Source organism: Calonectris borealis, chromosome 5 (assembly GCF_964195595.1).
Source record: "Calonectris borealis chromosome 5, bCalBor7.hap1.2, whole genome shotgun sequence".
Lineage (NCBI taxonomy): Eukaryota > Metazoa > Chordata > Aves > Procellariiformes > Procellariidae > Calonectris > Calonectris borealis.
The window spans coordinates 10,622,538-10,641,934 of record NC_134316.1 but is presented as its reverse complement, the minus strand read 5'-3'; the positions used below and the strand labels follow the sequence as shown (position 1 = coordinate 10,641,934).

Genomic DNA, 19,397 nt, shown 5'->3' with positions numbered 1-19,397 from the left:
AGAGCTTAAAGGAGAAGATGCGAAGAGGCTAAAGGGAGAGTATGGAAAGAGTAGTACATTTAACAAAAATTAATTCTGGTTTTATTAGCCAGCCTTTTGTTAATTAGGAGGAAATTACCTGTTTAGCTGTGGCTGATCTAATACAATGAGAGTTGATTTAGCCACGGATGATGCAGTTGTCAAGAAGGTAGTATAGTAAGACATCAATTTTCAAGTGCATGTGAATGATCAGAAGAAATCATGATAGGGATGTTAGAAAAAATGTCACTTCCAATGAGCAAGTTACTACCATTTTGCTTAGAGGTGGGTGATATCCTGCTATTGCTCTGAATAGTTGTTCGAAGACTTTTAGGGGTATAGAAAGTCGCACATACTTGAACTTCAGGCTCCGCTGTGTCACTCTGGTAGGCAAGTTGTGTCACGTGTTACTGTTACCACAACATTTGGTTTTTTCTGATTAGCGGTCTGATGCCTTAAAGCAGTTATGTGTGTGCTTACAGGAGCGTCTGCGCTTTGCTGGAAAATGGCTGATTGACATAAATGCAGAAAAAGGTTTGCTGTGCTGGGCCTACCTGGGTGTGAAGCATTTCTAGTGCTAACATTGGCATGTGTATATTTTTAAATTTTATTTTGGCAAATGCCTGACATCCACTTTTCTTGCAGATTTCTGTCAATAATATTTGGTTACGATTCTTGATTCTTCAGAGAACCACTGCAAAAATGGCATTAGTAAATCTGAGTGGAGTTCATGTAAATATTACATGAGATGCTCACCCCTTGGAAGACTGTGTTTTTCCTTGTATCTGGTGTCTAAATAAATGGCCTTCTTTTAGCTCCTCTTTCACAGTTACTAATCTTTAGAAATACATTTTAAAAATACATATAAATACATTGAAAGCTGACCAAAACATAGCTTTCAATATTGTCTTGACAAGGTGTACTGCAAATATGTTTTACATACTTTGCAATTGTAATATGCTTAATGTAAAGCTGCAGATTAAAACTACAAACCTTTTTGCAGTAAATACAGAAAAGTAACTTAGTATATGGTAAAATAAAATTATAAATATTCAGCAGCTGTAAGGATTAAAGGTGTGCTTCAACCCTGTGAAGTGAAGGAGCACCAGACCAGAAGAACCTTCTACACTTCCAACATGCAGTTTAGTTGGAACTGTCATTATTTTTAGTCCTTTGTGAGAAGGTGAATTTAATTCTTTGGGTATAAACTTAGACATGAGAGAGCATTTAGACTCTGAATTATTTTTCAGTACAATTTTAGAAAACTGTGTGTAGCACTGGTGACAATGAGAATCAGGCATTTTTTTAATCTCTTTTAATCTCCATCAGGATATGGTGACATAAATTATAGAGGGTATCAGATCTGGCATGGCAGGATGTTGGAGCTCATCTTAGCATTCTTCAGTCTATGTAAAACCTTTTTTCTTTTTTTTTTATCATATAATCAGCAAGTTAAGTAATTATTTTCCGTATTTATTTTCTGAAGGAGGGAATGAAAAGACAGTATATCTGGTGAAACCCTATTAGCATGTGCTTACAGGATTATCGAGGCCTGGTTCCACAAAGAATTAAGTACACCTTTAACTTTGCAGGTATTTCCCTTGAAGCCAGCGATATACAGCACACAGAGTAATCCTGTGCATAAATCTTTAAGGCCCCAATCCTACCGTCTTTGAATCTCTGACCTTAAGTCCAGTCACATGCCCTGTCAGTGTCAATATCTGGTTTATCCAGTTGTCTGAGGATCATTTCTCTGCTGTTGACAGATCTGCCACGGACAACACACAGCAGCGAAGTCTCTTAGGGCAGGCAATAATCTCGCTCTCCTGAGTTCAAACAGAAGAGGTGCAGGCAGAAGCACCCATCACTGACGTATTATTAACAGATTACAAGGGAGGGCTTGCAGCTACTTAAAATTGCTGAGAACCAAACTGAGTCAGAAATTGTTACCAAAATTCAAGTGTATGGCATGATTAAGAGAACAAAGCAATATCCTACTTGATTCCATGTATTAAAAACTGCTTTTCTGTGAATAAAATTTAAGATACGATTTTGTAAAAAAGTAAGTTTGGTGACAGGCTTCTGCTGATTCCAGAGACTCGGACATCTAGGGGGTTTTTTAACTCCTCTGAACATGATTACATATGTATTTACATTAAGATTTTTTTTCCATGCTTGATAATGGATTAAGCAACTATCCTGCCTCATGTTCTTCAGCTTCTCTTGCAGCAGCTTCCATTACTGAGCATTTAAATTCTTCAGGAGAATTGTATCAGATACTTGCAAAGACCAATTCTATATGTTATTTCAAGAGATATAACATATAATATAATATATACATCTTATTTCAAGAGAAATAACATATAGAGGTTTCTTTAGCTAAATGAGCTGCTTCTAATGCAAATTTGGGGACACAGCTAATGGCTAATGACCAGAGTAAGCAACAGAGCAAAAACACTTAATAACAAAACATGAAAATGTGCAGTTAAGTATCTGCTGAGAATTTATGTATGTAGCTCTAATACTATAACTGCAGCAGAAAATGAAATGCTATTAAAAGTTGAAGAGCAAGTAAATGTTGATGAACAGTACAGGGGTTCCACAGCATAACTACCATCTTTACGTATAGCAGCTAACTGCAAAAGCAGACACCCAGTCCAATTTCTTACGGTGATATATTCAGGGTCAAATACAAGAGCTTTTCTCTGGCAAAATTCTTATTGCCTGTACTTACACAGAACTTAATCATTTGGCTCTAAGTAACAAACCGATACATGATAAAATGTCATCAGCATAAATTGGTCTTGCAATAGTAAAAGCATCAAGTCTTCAAGAGCTGGGGAAATAAGCAAATGTTCTGCTGCTAAAAGCTTACTGGGTAATTGTTGTATTGCCTGAATTTGCTTTTTTAAAGCATGTAATAATGGTTTAAAAACTGTGTATTAAGGACAAGTACAACTTTAAATGCAGATTTTACTTATATTGTACTCTAGTATGTATTGGTACTCCAGTATGTATTTCACTTTTGTATACGTTCATTTTAGTAAACAGAGCTGAACAAATGTACCTGAATCTGTGAGGCTTATTAGTTGTGGTTTTAAATCACGTACTAGCAAATAAGATCCCGAGCAACTGCTTCTCCTGTGCTGGTTGCGAATACTGTCGTGGGTTTTTTATTTTATTTATTTTTAAGCACAACTGCAAGGACAGACTATCTGGCTCTTAATCTCCTAAAGAAGATGGTGAATAAATGAGAAAAAGATTTTTAATTGCATCTGACAATGCAAAACTGTTAAACAGTGAAATTAATTCCACATGAATTCTAGAAAACTGCAAAGATTTTTAAAAAAAAGTTTGACCCCGTGCCCCACAGTTCAATGAGTTTGCCACAGTTCTTTTACTGGGAGCCCAGCAGACTTCAGGCCATGCTCTCATAGGCATAAAGGAGCATAACCATATTGCAATGGTCCTTTAATCTCTTCTTAAAAATATAAATCACCCTGCAGAATCTCCAACTCATTATATTGGCTGGAGAGGTTTAATGAAATGAGTTCATTTCATTAAGATGTGTTTTTAAATCTTTCCATGGGTTTTATGCAATCTTATTTCTGTGTATATTTATTCAACCAGCTGAAATAATGTGAAGAAGCCTCCGTTTTTGGTATCAGCTTGATTATTCGTTAGGTAGGTAAAGATGCTACATAATTCAGCTATTAGAGGGCTCACCCTAGGATGCCAGAGACTAAAACTCCTGTTCACGTCTCTAGTCAGGGGAAAAACACGGATTTGAACCAGTCAGTGTCTGTCACATCACAGCTGAGATCCTTAACTCCTCAGCCAGTCTGTGGTCATAGTCCAAATACAATTTTGGGCGGCATTCGCTCTGGTTTATACATGCACTGTTCATGAGGGAGGGACCTGGTAGCAACGCAGAACACCCGATGTGAGACCCCTCTCATAGCTTGACACAAGCTGAACTGTGGGATAAATTGCCTGTGCCCACTCACAGACAGGTGATTACAGAATTGGGTGGCAGCTAAGCAGCTTTTTAAGTGTTCCTTAAGCATTCGACCTGGGCATCTAAACACATGGATACGTACTCTTTGAGGGTTTGGGCCAAAGTCTTCAGAAAAGACCTACAGCACTTGGACTTACAGTTAGTAAAGCTGGTCTAACTCAAAGCAGCTAATGCTGAATCATTTTTGACTAATCTCTTCTCAAAAAATGCCCAGGAATCCTGCAGCCTGGACAAGCCGCTGCTGTACTAAGATGGTGCTAAAATGCTGCTGTGCTAAAATGCCATCCTTAGCAGTAGTGTTGGAGCAAAGCTGCTCTTATTCACAGCTTCTGTTTCAAGCTTAATAAAGCCTTATATGCCTTCAAGTTTGTCCACATTTATCAGATCAGTTGGTTTAGCCTAAAAAAAGATGCAAACTCTGTTCATTTCATCCTATCCACCACAGAGAAAACACGATACCACTCCATTTTAATTTGCAGCAACCTTTTACATATTTGGAGGTTGTTATCATGTCGCCTCTGGTCGTCTTTTTCCTAGACTAAACAACCCCAGCCCTTTCAGCTTCTCATCCTGGGGCTTTCCTAGTTTTTTCATCCTAGGGTTTTCTAAATCTGTGTTCATGCACTTGTGGCGCTCTTCTAGATTGTCTTCAACTGGATCTCATCTTCCTGACAGTGCAAGTGCTGGTTCTCCAGCTGGGCGGTTCGGCAGGGCTGAGGAGAGTGAAAGGACATCTTCCTGCATTTTACAGGTTGTTCTTCCATCTCAGCATGATGTTTGACTTCTTTTGCAACTGTGTAACATTTTGACTCCTATTCAGAGAAACAGCTTCTTGTTGCTTCCAGCTTGATGCCATCTGCACATTCAACAAGTTCACTCTCTACTGCATGCTCCAAGTCTTTCTTGGAAACAGAAAAAATTTTGAACCACAAAGAGAGCCTTTACGATTTGATGTGCTCTTTGTGCAAATAAATCATTCTTTACTACTCTCTGAGTATAGTTCTTCATGTGCTTTTGCACCAATTTACTATTTTTATGAGGGCTGTGAACAAACAAGTGTTTGGTAAAAATGTAGTTCTGAAAAGAAACAGTATAGTTTTGGTTAATTTATTCTGCAGTAAATCTAAAGTGCACTGCTTTAATCATGTGGACATATTTTGCTCCTATTAGTTGCCCTCAAGTAAAAAGCACTGTGTTTTTTTATCTGAGAAGGCAAATGCTTGAAAGTTTTTCTGTGAAATTGCAAAGGTCAAGCATTGTCAGGTGAATTGGTTTTAATGGAAGAGCTCTGCGGAACAGGGAGCTCCTCTGAGATACTGATACCGATTACTGCGCTAATGGTTCATTCCCTTCTTTGTCAGTACCCAGCACCAGGTGACTCACAGGGGACGGGGACACTGCATACCTGCAGCCCTTACAAGTCGCGTGTCACTCGGCAGGACCTCACTATTAATTTCATGTATTACTCAATTTAAAAGTCTAACATTTGCTTTTAACTGAGCAAAATCTATCTTGAAGATTTGATTTTTTTTTTCCATCTCACACATCAAAATGGATTTAAATCCATTGATTTCGGTGGACTTGAGTTTGCTTTTAAATTGGTGTAAGAAGAATAATAAATCACTTCAAGTAATGAACTGCTTCATCTTATTTCTACGCTGAGTTACATGCTTTGAACTTTTATAAAGAGAAATGTTCCCCTGGTTGATTAGTTTGCTTGTAAAATGTCTAGTAATTTTTTCATGTAAAACCGTTTACAGAAATGGAAGGTTTAACATTGTTGGCACGGGACAAAAAATACAACTGGAGTTTCTGACCACCTCAGAATGACAGTGGATCTGATTACAGAAATGCGGAAGAGAACATAAAAAATTTTCAAGCTTGCTACATCTGAAATAATGTAAGAAGAAAATCCCAGAATACTTTAGAATACTTTCTGGCTATTAAGAGCAGAGAAACTGCACCTTTCTTTGCACAAAAAAATGCAGAAATTTCCACCAAGCCAGTCACTTTGAAGATATATGAAAGTTATTAACGTATTCTTTGTGGCCGAGAGCCACAAAGAACAAATACCTGAAAACACTGTCATCTCCTGTTAAAAAGGCCAGATTCTGTCCTTAAGCAGGGCAATTTACATGTAGTCATGCCAGGATGATTTGCTTTTAAAAAAACAGATAGAGCATAACCAAAAACCAACCAACCAACCAAAGGAACAGCAAGAACATTACTCTGGAAAAAGTTTGAGTTCCTACGCTAAGAGGTGTAGAGTATCATAAAGAGAGAAAAAAAGCCATGCAAGAATGGCAATGCTATATGCCATAAAAATAATAATAAATACAACCGTGGGATCCTCTCTGACTTCAAAATGTAGCTGTATACAGCTTCTCCTGCAGAGGAACAGCACCAGGGATATGTATTTCTTGCAGCAAAGAGCATTTTTGTATTCTAGCTGTGTGCAACTGACTCGCAAGCTGTCAGTTTTGAGGAGAATTAGTGTATGTATGAGGGAACTGACTGACACCACTGCTACATTTTGCTGTCCTTGGTGCGCATGTTTTCAGATGGTAAAAACAATGTAATGGCCGACAAGTACTTATTCCACAATGAGATGACACAACTTTTATTATTTAATGGACAAAATTATTTTGTTATTAAGCGGCAAAAAAATCTGAAAGATTTCATGGAACAGTAAGGAAAGCTTTAAAGGAAATTTTGAATGAAAATAAAAGCCTGGAGGGGAATGAAACTGGGATAAAGTACAAAAGGGACGAGCAAAAGTAGAAACAGATCACTGGCACCGGCCTCCTTTGCCAACTATCAAGACAGATCAAATGCAGTAGACACGGACTTCATCAAGACACGCAATGTGGTGCAGAGTATGGGGTGAGTACAATTACAGAGGGGGCTAAGGCATCAGGTAAAGAGAAGTTTAAGTCATTAACAAGAATTTCTGTTGCATAGCAGGACCAGGCTGGCTGCAAATGATTGAGGAGATGATAGACCAGTGCAGAAGTTTTTCAGATGAGGTCCACGAGCTGTCAGTTTGCAGCTGTGAAGAGAAATATGGCCAGTGCTGGCTGTTCCCACGTCAGGTGGAACAAGTTCAAGCTTGACTGGTCTGGGACGCTGGGCAGCTCTAGACTGGCTGGTACCAAGGCATGAAGCCCGGAGAGTTCGGCGTGAAGTCTATGCTTGAAGAGTTGTGGCCAGACATTTGGCGAGTATTAGATCACAGGAACCAAATGTCTTAAAAGACTTCACAGTAACCTTGCATACTCATAACTGAAATAATGGTCAAAATAAAAGTAAAGGTTAAAATTCTATAATGCAAAATTCTGAAACCTGAGCTGGAGGCTTGTCTTTCAGGCCATGTTAGATCACACGTAGCATCTGGCTCTGAATACATACGTGAAATGCCAAGTAGCTGTATTGTGCATGTGAAGTGCCGATGGCAGAAAGAGGCAGCAGTACTACATCGTGTGAGATACCAGCAGTGCAGTGAAGAAGTGTGGGAGAGGAGCTGGCTTTCATCATGTATGTGAAACTTGACAAGTCCAAGAATGTCTTAGGTGAGGTATTTCCAGCTGAAAGGAAAAGACTAATTCCTCTGAAGAGAGTAGTAGGGAACTTGACGTGGACCACAGTGTACAATTCTAGCTGCTCATATTCAAGAAACACAAACAAAATTCAGAACAGGTGCAGGACAAGCAGATGAGAACAACCAGCGAATTGAGAGCCGGTCTTTAGAGAAGAGTAAAAGATCTTGTCGTCTTCTGTCGAGCAAAACAAAGTCAGAGACTGGATGTAATTCCTTCTATAAATATATACAGAGCAAAGGGAGAGGAAGAAGTAGTTAAACTAAATGGCAACTTCAGCACAGAACATATGGATATAAATTGGCCAGAAGGCTGGAAATTAGCAGAGGTTTCTAACTAGAACAGCTTTGGAACGGTTATTCAGTAGGAACAGCAAGGTGTTGTATGATTTAGTTGACTGCAGTAGCGGGGGAAACGAGGCTCAAACATCAGCAACTCCCTTCCAGTCTTCTCTTCCATATTTATCACCTCCACTGATCAATGTTAAATACTCAGCTGGAGCATAGAGAGTGTTAAATCCTCCTCACCTCCTTTTCCTAGAGGAAATACTGCAAATGCCAGAAATGAAGTAAAGCAAATGTCTGCTCTGTTTGCCACCACGAACGCTTACAAGGTGCTGGAGTCTGGAATATGTTCTATACCACTTCTATACATGTGCATATGTAAACTCATATATGTACGTGTATATGCATCGGTAGATGCTTGTGTATATGCATACATGCACACATACAGAGCCCACATATGCACTTTTGAAATGGGCTGTACATGCTGCTATACTTCTGTTTCTCAGGAGTTCATTCGAGTATTCCAGTGCTTTCTTTTCATCCTTATACCAGAGTAACGGATCGTATGAGTACCCTTCTGCATTTTGACCACTGCATACACAACGTGTTTGTGTGATCTCATTTATATCATGGTATCTCATCTGAGCCACAGTGTAAGAGAAGGAATATGTCACTTGAAAATGCTGCATTTCTGTCACTTGCCCTCTCGGCAGGAATCACATGCACGCATTTCCTGGGAGGAGCGCGCAAGCAGCGGCGGGTGCAGTTCCTCCTGTCTGAAGCTGAATTCTGCACATGCGTGTGTGCAGGCATGTACGTGCATATATACGCCTCGTACTAACACAGTTGCACGTGCCTCAGACTAGTCTGTAAGCTTACACCTTTCAAGTTGCTTTTTTTAAGGACATGGTGCCACATGCCTAGAGCTAGAGGACGTGTGTTACAGAAAAAGACAAGCCTAGCGCATGGCTCGTGCACGGGGAAGGGGTCGTGGGTGCCAGGCACTGTCTGTTCGCCTGTCACACCCGGGAAGCAGGCACGTAAATCTGTCCCTGTGACACAGCTCCACGCACCTCGCTTATTTATTTGTCTCGCAGTAACGGTCCTGTGTTTTTTCAGGTCAGTGTGTGAGTGTATGTGTGGGTCTGCACGTGTGCCTCGTCGAAATGGTCTCGGGTGTCTCAGGCCACCAGGACAGGATACGTATGTGCCTGTCAACAGGGTATGTGCCAGTTCAGTAACAAGTCGTATATATTTTAGGCTAGCGTGTGTGTGTCTGTCAAATTCAAAGTGCGCCTGCCCATGCTTCTCAGGCCAGCGGGTGGATGTTTCTGTCTCATGACCCGTGTGTGCTGGAGTAGCTTGTGTGCCTGTCCTTCTCCTTCTGACCGTTAAGTATCACAGGGTATTCTGCGTGTACCTGTGCATGTGTTAAGCTACTCTGCGTGTGTCTACTCTGTGTCTGACAGCAACAGTCACAAATGCCTCAGAGGAAGATCTGTCTTGCAGTGACAGTGGCCGTGTTCCTCAGGCCAGTGTCTGGCTGGCTGGCTGGCAGTGACACAGGCTCACGCGCCTCAGGACTGTGTGTGTGTCTCACAGTGACACAGCCCCTGTGCCTAAGACCAAGAGACAAACTTAAGGGTCTGTCTTCCCCCGATGCCGCCACACACACCTCTGCATTGCTCGTGCGTTTCACAGTGACTGTCACGCACCTCAGGACGGTACAGGTCTGTATGTCCCCATGACACGGCCCCACGGGCCTGAGACGGCCGTGACAGCCACATGCCCCGGACCCGTGTGTTGTGTCTCTGTCATGCAGCCGTGCGCCTCAGAGTGACACAGCCGCACGCCTCCGACCAGCGCGTGAGCATGCCTCACAGTGACCCAGCCCCACGTGACCCAGCCCAACGTCTGTCTGTCTGTCTGTCTGTCTGTGCCACAGGCCTGGCTGCCTCAGACAAGGGTGTCTGAGAGTGACACAGGCCCACGTTCCTCCGAGCTGCCCCGTCACACGCACGCCTCAGGACTGCGTGTGCCTGACAGTGCCACAGCCCCTGCGCCCTGGAGGTCGGTGCGTGCCTGTGTGTGAGGAGGCTGCGCGTGCGTGAGGAGACCGCGTGTGCGTGTGTGTGTGGAGACCGTCCGTGTGTGAGGAGACCGCGTGTGTGTGTGGAAAGCACACGTGTGTGTGCGGAGACCGCGTGTTCGTGTGTGGAGACCGCGTCTGTGTGTGAGGAGACCGCGTGTGTGTGTGTGTGTGTGCAGACCGCGTGCGTGTGTGAGGAGACCCCGAGCGCGCGTGTGTCTGTGTGTGAGGAGACCGCGTGTGTGTGCGGGTGTGTGTGTGCGTGCCTGCAGACTGTGCGTGTGCGAGGGCGACCGCGCGCGGCGGCGGGGCAGCCGGGTCCTCACGTCAGCACGCCGCGCGGGGCGGGCGGCGGCGGCGCCGTTAAAGGCCGGCGGCGCGGCGCGGCGCGGGCAGCGCGCAGGGGTTGGGCTCGGCGGCGGCGGGGGAGCGAGGCAGAGCGAGGCGGCGGCTCCAGCCACCCTCCCACCCACCATGTCGGGCACCCGGGCGTCCAACGACCGCAGCAGCCACCCCGGCGGCGGGCTGAAGCGGGCGCGCAGCGAGCCGGGCGGTAACAAAGTGACGGTGGTGCTGGGGGCGCAGTGGGGGGACGAAGGCAAGGGCAAGGTGGTCGACTTGCTGGCCACCGAGTCGGACATTGTGTGCCGGTGCCAGGTGGGTGCCGCGCCGGGCCGGCTTTGCCCGCCGTTTCCCCGCCCTGCGCTTCGTGCTCTTCTCGGCCCCCGCTCTACCTCCCGCTCCCCTCGGCCCGGCGCCCTCCTTCCCTCGCCGGTCCCCCCGCTCTCTCCCATGCTGCTCTCCCTCTTCTCTCCCCAGCCCTGTCTGCCTCCGCCCGCCGCCTGCTGCCGCTCCTCGCTCGTGTTGGTTTTCTTCCTCCTCCCCCCGCTCCTTCTTCCGCCTCCTCGTCCCCTCTCCCCCAGCGAGCGGTGGGACGCGAGTGTGCCCCGGTGGGCAGCCATGTGTTTCCCACACCCCCCAACCCGCCCCGGCTGCGCCTCGGAATGCCGCTCGGAAAGAAAAAGCCCTGAACTATAAATATAAATAGCTGACCCTTCACGATAAGCGACACAAGATCCCGAGGTGCCGGCGGGCGGGGGGACGGGGGCCGTCCGCCTGGGGCGGGGCGGGCAGCGCTGCCGGGGGCCGCTGCCCACTGCTGCCCGGGGCGGGCCGGCCGGCGGAGGGCCGCGCTCCCGGCGATTCCCGGCGCTGGGTTGTCTGGGGAAGCAAAGCCCCGGGGCCTGCGGCGGGGTCCGTGGCTTGCAAGGATGTAACGCTGGGTGTCAGGGGCTCGGTGTCTCCGGGCTTGTTGCTCCTCCGGGAAAAAAAACGTTGTGAGCCGGCTTGAAGACCAGCTGCTGACAAACCTCATGAGTTTTCCTAAGTTTTACTGCAGGGGCTTTTTTGGATAGGCAGGTTGTGTTCCCTGCAAAATGCCTGGAAGTTTATTCTAAAAATACTTCTAAATGGAGCGTGAGTAAAATGGAAAAAACAAGTTATGTAAAAGTACAAGATTTAAACAGTTCGATGAAAACAGGGACCATCTTACATGGCTTTGCTTATATGTATTTTTGAATTGAATATAATGCAAGGATACTTAAAATTATCTATTTGCCTAGTATAAACCAAATTAGATGGAAAGGTGATCTCAAATAATAGTAATAACTTTTAAAAGAACTGTTTTCAAGCATTTATTATGAACATGTTATACCAATACAGCTAATAATTGGTTCAGTTGTCTCTGTAAACTACATGACTGGATTAATAAGTAGTCAGCTTAGTCCAGCTCAGTTGGTATGTACCATGAAATTTATTCTGCTTTAAAATGTATGATAGCTACTGAAAAGCTACAGATACCCTTGAACCTGAGATGATAAATCCAAGGATGTTTGTATAATTAAGTATATTATGGAAATAAGTGTTGTCATGTGAGTTAAATATTTAGAAAGTGGAGGAAGTATTTTCAGTTGGGACATTAAACTCTCAAGGCCTTGAATCACCTTGGGGAGAAGTTTCTGTGCAAAAGTTAGCTAATGAATATGTATTATCAGGACTATAGCTACTTTTCCATCTTTATTTCTTCCTCCTCCCCGCCTCCTTCCCCCTCCCCCATAAGCTGTTGCTAGGAATTTAAACACAGGTCTCAATTGCTTTGGTGAGAAAACAAAATTTAAAAGTTTTAGCTGAGGAGGAGCATTTCATGTAGGCCACAGTCAAAGAATGCTTTCTCATGGGTTTCCTGTTACTGCAAGAAGTCATATTGGTTCTTTTTAGACCCACTTTTGAGGATGTCCTGAGGCTGCTTTCAAGACAGATTTGCTGTCCATCCAGAGAACTAATTTGCAAGCATGGCCCCCAGGTGCAGCCTCAGAATACCCTTTGAAGGATACAGGGCTCTGCGTGCGTGAACGTGCTTGGAAGGGTTAGTGTGTTAACAACAGGCTAGATGGCTTAGATGGTTTAATGTGCTGCCGGGTACATCTAGATCATCTTTCTGTAGCCTGATGATGAGACCGGGATGGATGGAAGGCAGGTGGATCTAGAGGAGCACTGGACTCTTTTCAGAATAGCGTTCACTGATACACGCGCAAACACACCGTGTGTATGAGACTACAACAGGATTAGTAATACACTGATTTCATGGAAGTGTCTTCAGGATTAGAGTTTAGGCAAGAATATAAAGCATTTGAAAGAGAAAATATGAGTAATTATTTACTTTTGAGTAGCAAAAATTATACAACTTAAGTGAGAAGTTTTTTTAATACGTAAGTGCGGGTTTTGTGCATTTGGCAATTTTGAGTATGCTTTTTAAAAATATGCCATTTTAATAATTTAATATTTCATACTTTCAAAGCCAATCATGCAAGTAGATAACGGTGTATAATTTTTGCCCATTAGAACTCAGATGGGACTGTTAAGGTTTAGTAAAGGTATGCACATATCTAAGCATGTGTACAATACTGATGAGTTCTCTGTGTAGGTCATTAACTTACAGGCGTAATCAGTTTGAGAGGGACTTCATTAATGCTGTGAAAAAACGTCGGCGTTTGGACCAGAATCTTGCTTGCTTCACATTCCTTCTAGAAACGAAGAAAAACTTTCTTAGTGCAATAGCACTTGTATACTAGAAGAGATTGCTTAAACAAGAGACAATGAAGGTCTCCCTTATTAGAGACTTTAGAGAAAATGTCAGAAAAAGTTCCATAAGGAATTTTTTGTGTTTTTGAATATGATGATTGACAAGGTTATTTCCTGTTCATTCTATTTTCTGAGACATTGATGGAAACGGTGTTCAACAGCTTGTTTTAGTCCTCAGTGAACTGAAAGTAGGGAAAGCTAGAAAATGAATGTCTGAAAGGGAGATGTTTGTCTTTTAAAACAATGCCTCCACTAGATTAATTCTTCATTGCGGTAGGATACTCTTTGAGCTAACATTTTAAAAAAAGATTGGGTTTTTCCCCCCCTTCTGAATAGGAATTTCAAGTCAGGGCCAAATGTGAGTTTGAAGAGCTTTCTCAAAATAGTAGTTCCCTAATATTTCTACAAAAGGAAATGATTTTCATTAAATGTTTCTCAAGTATTTTTAGTGTGTTGATTTCGTGAGGAAAAATCTGTTACAGCTAGATTGCTACAGAGGAAATGAAATGATATTTCCTGGGATACTGGAAAGAAAGGCAAGCAGGCAGATGGGAATAGGAAGTCCTTCACAGGCACAAGGGAAGCTTCAAAATATGTTAAATAAAGAAAATCCTGCATTAAAACCCCAGCCTCTTTAATTTTCCTGAGCTTTCAGAATTTAATTTCACATGAATTGAAGAGTCTCAATTTGTTGATCATGGTATTTCAGTCTTTCTCAGTACTTAGATTATACACAGTTTAAGTCCAAATGAATTAGGTACACACCATAATTCACTTAATTTTTCACATTAGTGACACTGAAATATGTGACATAATTTAAATATGAAATCTTAGTTCACCTGAAGTAATTGATTTCATTTCACCTGTATACTTGAAGTATTCTTTGTGAAAGAGGATGTTTCAATAAGGGTAAAAGATCTCCGGATATTCTTGTAGATGATGCTGAGCAAAACTTTTCACAGGCTGCTTTCGGTAAAATACCAGATACATGGGCACGCATACCCATATAAACAAGCAGAAAAGGTATTTCTAAATAAATTAATAACAACAGGCAGTTTAGGGCTGTTAAGGAACTGAGTAGGTTTATCTAAGTTTGGGTTATTAATGGAGAACATCAAGAATATTTTTGCTCTTTCAGCAAGCAAAGGCATTCAGAAGCAGAACGATAGAGGCTAACATTTCTTTCTTATTGTGGCCTCCTGGGGCATGGAACTGTCACATTATGCTGTGCAATACTTTTAATCCCTGGAATATTTTCTGGGATGGGCGCAATCAAAGAGTTCAACTGCAAATGTTTCATTGTGATGTTTCCTTTAAAAACAGGTTTTGTGCGCTCGTTTCAAGCTTTTAACTGATAGAATATCAGACATAAAGAGGGAAGTTCACTTTTTACCTAGCCTTTTAGCATGTTGTCATAGAACAAGAAGTCCTACTGTAAGCTTAAGTAATTTGGATACATACTAATGAAGAGAGGTTTGTCATTGTTCAAAATGTGGCTTCAGATTGTGATTTCTTCAGTGGCAGCTCTCATTCCAGCTGTACGTTTCTCACATCACCTCATATGTTGTTGTGTGGCTACCTTCAAAACTGGCTGGTTTTACCTACCTGGGTTTTAATGAGATAATTTCTCAGATCTCATTTGTAGCATGATCAAACAAATAGTCAACTGTCACAGCTGCCGAGGTGATGTGCCTCCAGAGGCACCTATTAAAGTAGATCTGTTCCCAAAAAGCTGTATATAGAACTGCTGTAGTAAGTTCACAGTTAACTGAGGACAGCTGGTGGTCATGTGGTTCTAGCTGTTTCCTTAAGCTGAGACTACGTAAGGTACACTTGTAATAATAACTTTTCACTGAACATATTTACTGTATAGTTCTATATGGGTGTGAATGGAAAAGGAAATAGCGTGCATTGTCATATATGGCATCTTTGCATACCACGCATCTTTGTCAATAATGGTAAATTACGCATGAGACACTTTCTCTCTTATAATTTACATGTGTGCCAAGAATGTCTAGAAATTCCTGTTGTAACAGAGAGTAAACAATTCTGCCTTTCCTGATGAAGTTTTCGTGTGGGATAAATTGTTTTTCAACAAAACATCCAAAAGCACTGTAGGAAAATGCCCCATAAACAATTTGATAAAAAATTTGAAGGGGAGGAAAGAGAAAAAGATTTTACAAAAGCTCAGTGTGAAAGATACAAAAAATACTGCTAGTAAATTAATAGAGCCCCTGTGATAATAATCATTACCTGCAGTGTGTTTGATCTCTGTTACTGAATAGATTGGTAAAACAGTTGCGGCACAAATGCATGTTTTCCCTTCACTTCATACCAAAACTAGTGACAGTGGTTCAGCAGCAGGGACTAGTCCAAGACAGTTTTTAAGATTTTTTTCAAGCCTGCATTTGGCACTGCTGTTCCAGTGTTGCCCATGACAATGCTGGATGTGTCAGACCTGTGACACTTCTGCCTTCTGGAAGTCTGGAAACAATCTGCCTGATGTTACCAGCATTCCCTTAAGAACTGGCATTGAAGAAACAACACCAAATTGTAAGAATGTGATTGCAATAAGAAGAGCTGTTATTAGATTTCTTTAGCTCCTCATATTAATGTGCTTTTACTTTTCACTAAATATACAGTCACTTTTTAAAACAGTTCCTCTATCCAAGTCAGTATGCTTTCAAGTTAAGAATTGCTTTGGTTTTAAAAAGCATCTTTTGAGACAGATGGACAAAATTATAGTTGATGTTAATACTAAAGAAAGGCCAAGGAGGTTGAAAAAGGTACCAGAAAAACTTGCTGTTAAGGTCTTTTGTGGTTGAGTAGTTTGCAGTTGTTTGGACCGAAGAGATTTAAGCAAGTCATACACCAAGGTTGTGGAGTGGCTAGTTTTCTTGATGTAGTGGATTTAACAAATAAGATTGTGAGGGGCTAATGAGTAAGAAAAGCCTAGCAATGTTTTGGGTTTGAGATACCATTGCAACGTTAGAGAACAATCTGGGAAAGGGTGAAGGGATGTGCCCAACACCTACGGTACAAATAACTATTGCCAGTTATTGCCAGTTTCCTTATTTCCTAGTTCCAGTGTTTTAATGAATGCAAAGTAAATGCCATATATATTAGAAATGGTACTTTGAGGAATGCAAAGGAATATACTGCAGGCAAGTGATCGAATAATAAAAACCAAACGTGGCAGAAATGCCAGGCGAGAAGTTTTTCTCAGTGGTTTAGGTGCAAGACAGGGCGGTTTCCTTTGTTCCTTTGTTGTGCTGCTGACATGGCAGGGCAAAGCAGCCACGTGTTGTGACTGTCCCTATTGATCATGGGCTGCTGGAACTGTTTGCAACAGGGATTAAATTAAGGCAGTTTTACGTGATGATTACGTAGAGTTACAAGGGCTTGTTGGCTACTATTTTTCTCTGTGTATGTATCATGTGTTGCTCTCCTTTCAATGAGATTTAACCCTGATATTTAGTATAATTTCTCTCTACAGGATAAAGTAACATGTAAAGACTTTAATCTCCTAATGATTTAGTACTTGATGATCTTCAGTGAAGAGATTGATGACCTTGGAGTCATGAATGTGCAGTGACTGCAGGACTGTCATTTTTGCTTTCTCTGATGTTTGGGAAGGTTGATAATCCCATTTGCATGTACATGTACATTCATACAGGCATATTTCTTTCTAAGTAATTTTTTGCAAGACTTCCTGCAAAAAAGCAAGTAGGTTTTATTTTGCTATTCAACACAGGAGAGGGTTCATTAAGTGCGAGTGGTATCCTTAGCTACAAGAAAGAAGTCCACCCTCTCAAAATTGAAACTTTTTTTGTAGCAATCCGTCACTTATAAGGTATTTCATCCAAATTTTATTTTTCATTTTGCTTATACATACTTACAGGCTAGACTATATAATTTTAGGCTTTAGAACAACATGGTAACATTGCTATTTTAAACTAGCCTCTCCTTTGGGCATCAGTGAGATCATCTCAGGACCACCAGGATTATAAATACTGTATGAGAAGGTCAGGTTTAAAGTTTCCAAATCTCCGTAAGAAAGCAAGCTTAATTTTCAATCCCCTTTATAAAACCTGATAAATTTATTATCCTCTACAAGCATCAAAAGAAAGAAGCTGAAAATTCAGCTGAAATAACATCTGTTCTATTTCATTCCTGTTGTAACTCACTAACTGTTGTTAACTTGTTTACAGATATAAGAAAAGTTATGTTCATAGCCTTGGATCGTATTACTTCCCACAGGGGCATGACTACACTTCTTCAGAAGAGAGGACTAAAGATGAGCAGACATGTCTAGATTTTTCATGTTTGATTTCCTTTGTTTTAGGATTCTGCTAACATTAGTCAGAATGCTTTTTCCACTATAGCATTTGCTATCAATATACCTTGAATTAGTTATTTTCTTTACATCTTCTGCTGTGTGGTCTGTTGTAATAGATTGTTTTTACGTGGTTTGACAAAACTTTAAATTCAGTTTGAGAGAAAATAACTAAGAGTTTAAGAGTGTCTAGTTTGCCTACACTGACTGCTGTTTAAAACCTGAGTTGAATTAGACCTGGCTTTTCCAGTTGCATTTTTCAGATACTTAGGAAGACCAAGGTATCCATATAAGTTAGTGTCACTTTTCATTTGTAGTAAAGGGAAAATACTACATTATTAGTGCAAAATATGATATAAGCATCAGGTTTTGATATTTGTGCTAGAAATAATTTTATATATTTCTTTAAAAGGTCAAAAGTTTTGCTCAGCTCTTCTCAAGAGTGTGTGTGTTTATAATCATACTAATTATCTCATTAGGCTTTAGAAGGTCTCCTTTCATGGGAATTCAGGAGTTTTTGAACAGATCGCTATTTTAATTGGGAAGGTGGGATCCTGTGGATTTTGTTCATTCTATGAGACAGTGAGAAGGGACACAGCAGGAGCACACTTGGACAGATGCAGGAATTGGACATAGCAGTTCTGTGCAGAGTTGTTCTTACTTGAAACTGCTATTGCAAACATATTCTTTGGGAAGAAGAGCAAGGCAAACAAGATTTGGCTGATGATAAGGAGATAAATACTTGCAACTCACTCCAGCTCTTTGTCACCACTGTAGCTTTAAAAATCACTCTGCTCCCTCAGTTTTTCTGGTCTAAGTATACTTCTGATTATTCCCTAACCCAGCTCTTTCCAATGGCTTGGATTAAAAAAAAAGTTATGATCCACTTCTTGGAACTGAGTTGGGGTGAGTTGGATGCTATCAGGCAATAGTTTAACTGGAAAAATTAGCAAGAAAAAAAAATCCAGTAAAGGAAACTATAACAAGCACCTATGGCAGCAACCTCCCCACCGGAATGTACAGCACTTCCAGTCATCTGACAAAAGCTTTCACACACAGGTGATTTTGTGACATTGTGTCTAAGGGTCTGAGTGTTCAAAGCACTTAATGCATTGCGTTTGTGTGTTGGGATATTTTTTTTTTTTTTAACCAATGATGTTCTAAACTCGTTTGCAATGATGTAAATCAAGAGAAATACCATGAAAGGCAATGGATTTATATTATTATAAAGTTCATGTCAAAGCTGGTTAGGCTGGTAACACTTACTAGCTACATTTATTCAAGTTAGTTCCAGGCAGTTGCTAATGTAAGTTAGAAATAGCCGTTGTTAATTAAATTGTAAAGAAAAAGAAGAAACAATTTATCTAACAATGCTCCATCTTGTTTATTCAGAATCACATATAAATGGAAGAAAACTTACTCAATCCACATAAGGAAATGGAAGTATTTTATAGTCTGTTTCATACTATGATGAGAGGTATTTGGTCTGCAGATGCAGTTGAATTTCAGAAAATGTTTTGCTTCATCAATGGATGGAATTAGTAGAGCTGGGACACTTACAATGAAAACAGATAGACAGGAATCATAGCATTTGTTTTCAGATGCAGACTTCCCAAAATGCCGATTTGTAGCTGGTATTCCAATTCATAGATTATAAATTCGTAGATTATAATGCCAGTAGGGATCATCTTGTCATCTTGTCCGAGTACCAAGGACACAGTATTCTAGTAGCAGTTGCACCACTGCCAAAAGGAGAGGTAATACAGGCTCTCTACTCCTACTTGATATTCCCATTTATACGTGCACTGAAACTATGTTCAGACACCTCCACGTGCTTCCTAGGATAGATATCTCCTGAAGTTTGGCCTACTTTTTTGTTTCCAATTCATTTATTCTAAACCTGGTCATGACATTT

The 19,397-nt window shown here is 41.4% G+C and overlaps 1 protein-coding gene across 1 annotated transcript in view; it reads left to right on the top strand.

Annotated features, from left to right (window-relative positions):
- The first annotated feature begins 10,386 nt into the window (after positions 1-10,386).
- ADSS1 (adenylosuccinate synthase 1) overlaps positions 10,387-19,397 on the top strand; it is a 29,386-nt gene continuing 20,375 nt past the window's right edge. Inside the window, exon 1 of the mRNA XM_075150949.1 lies at positions 10,387-10,662. Within this exon, the coding sequence (XP_075007050.1) occupies positions 10,480-10,662 (183 nt within the window). The 5' untranslated portion in view covers positions 10,387-10,479. The remainder of the gene's footprint in view (positions 10,663-19,397) is intronic.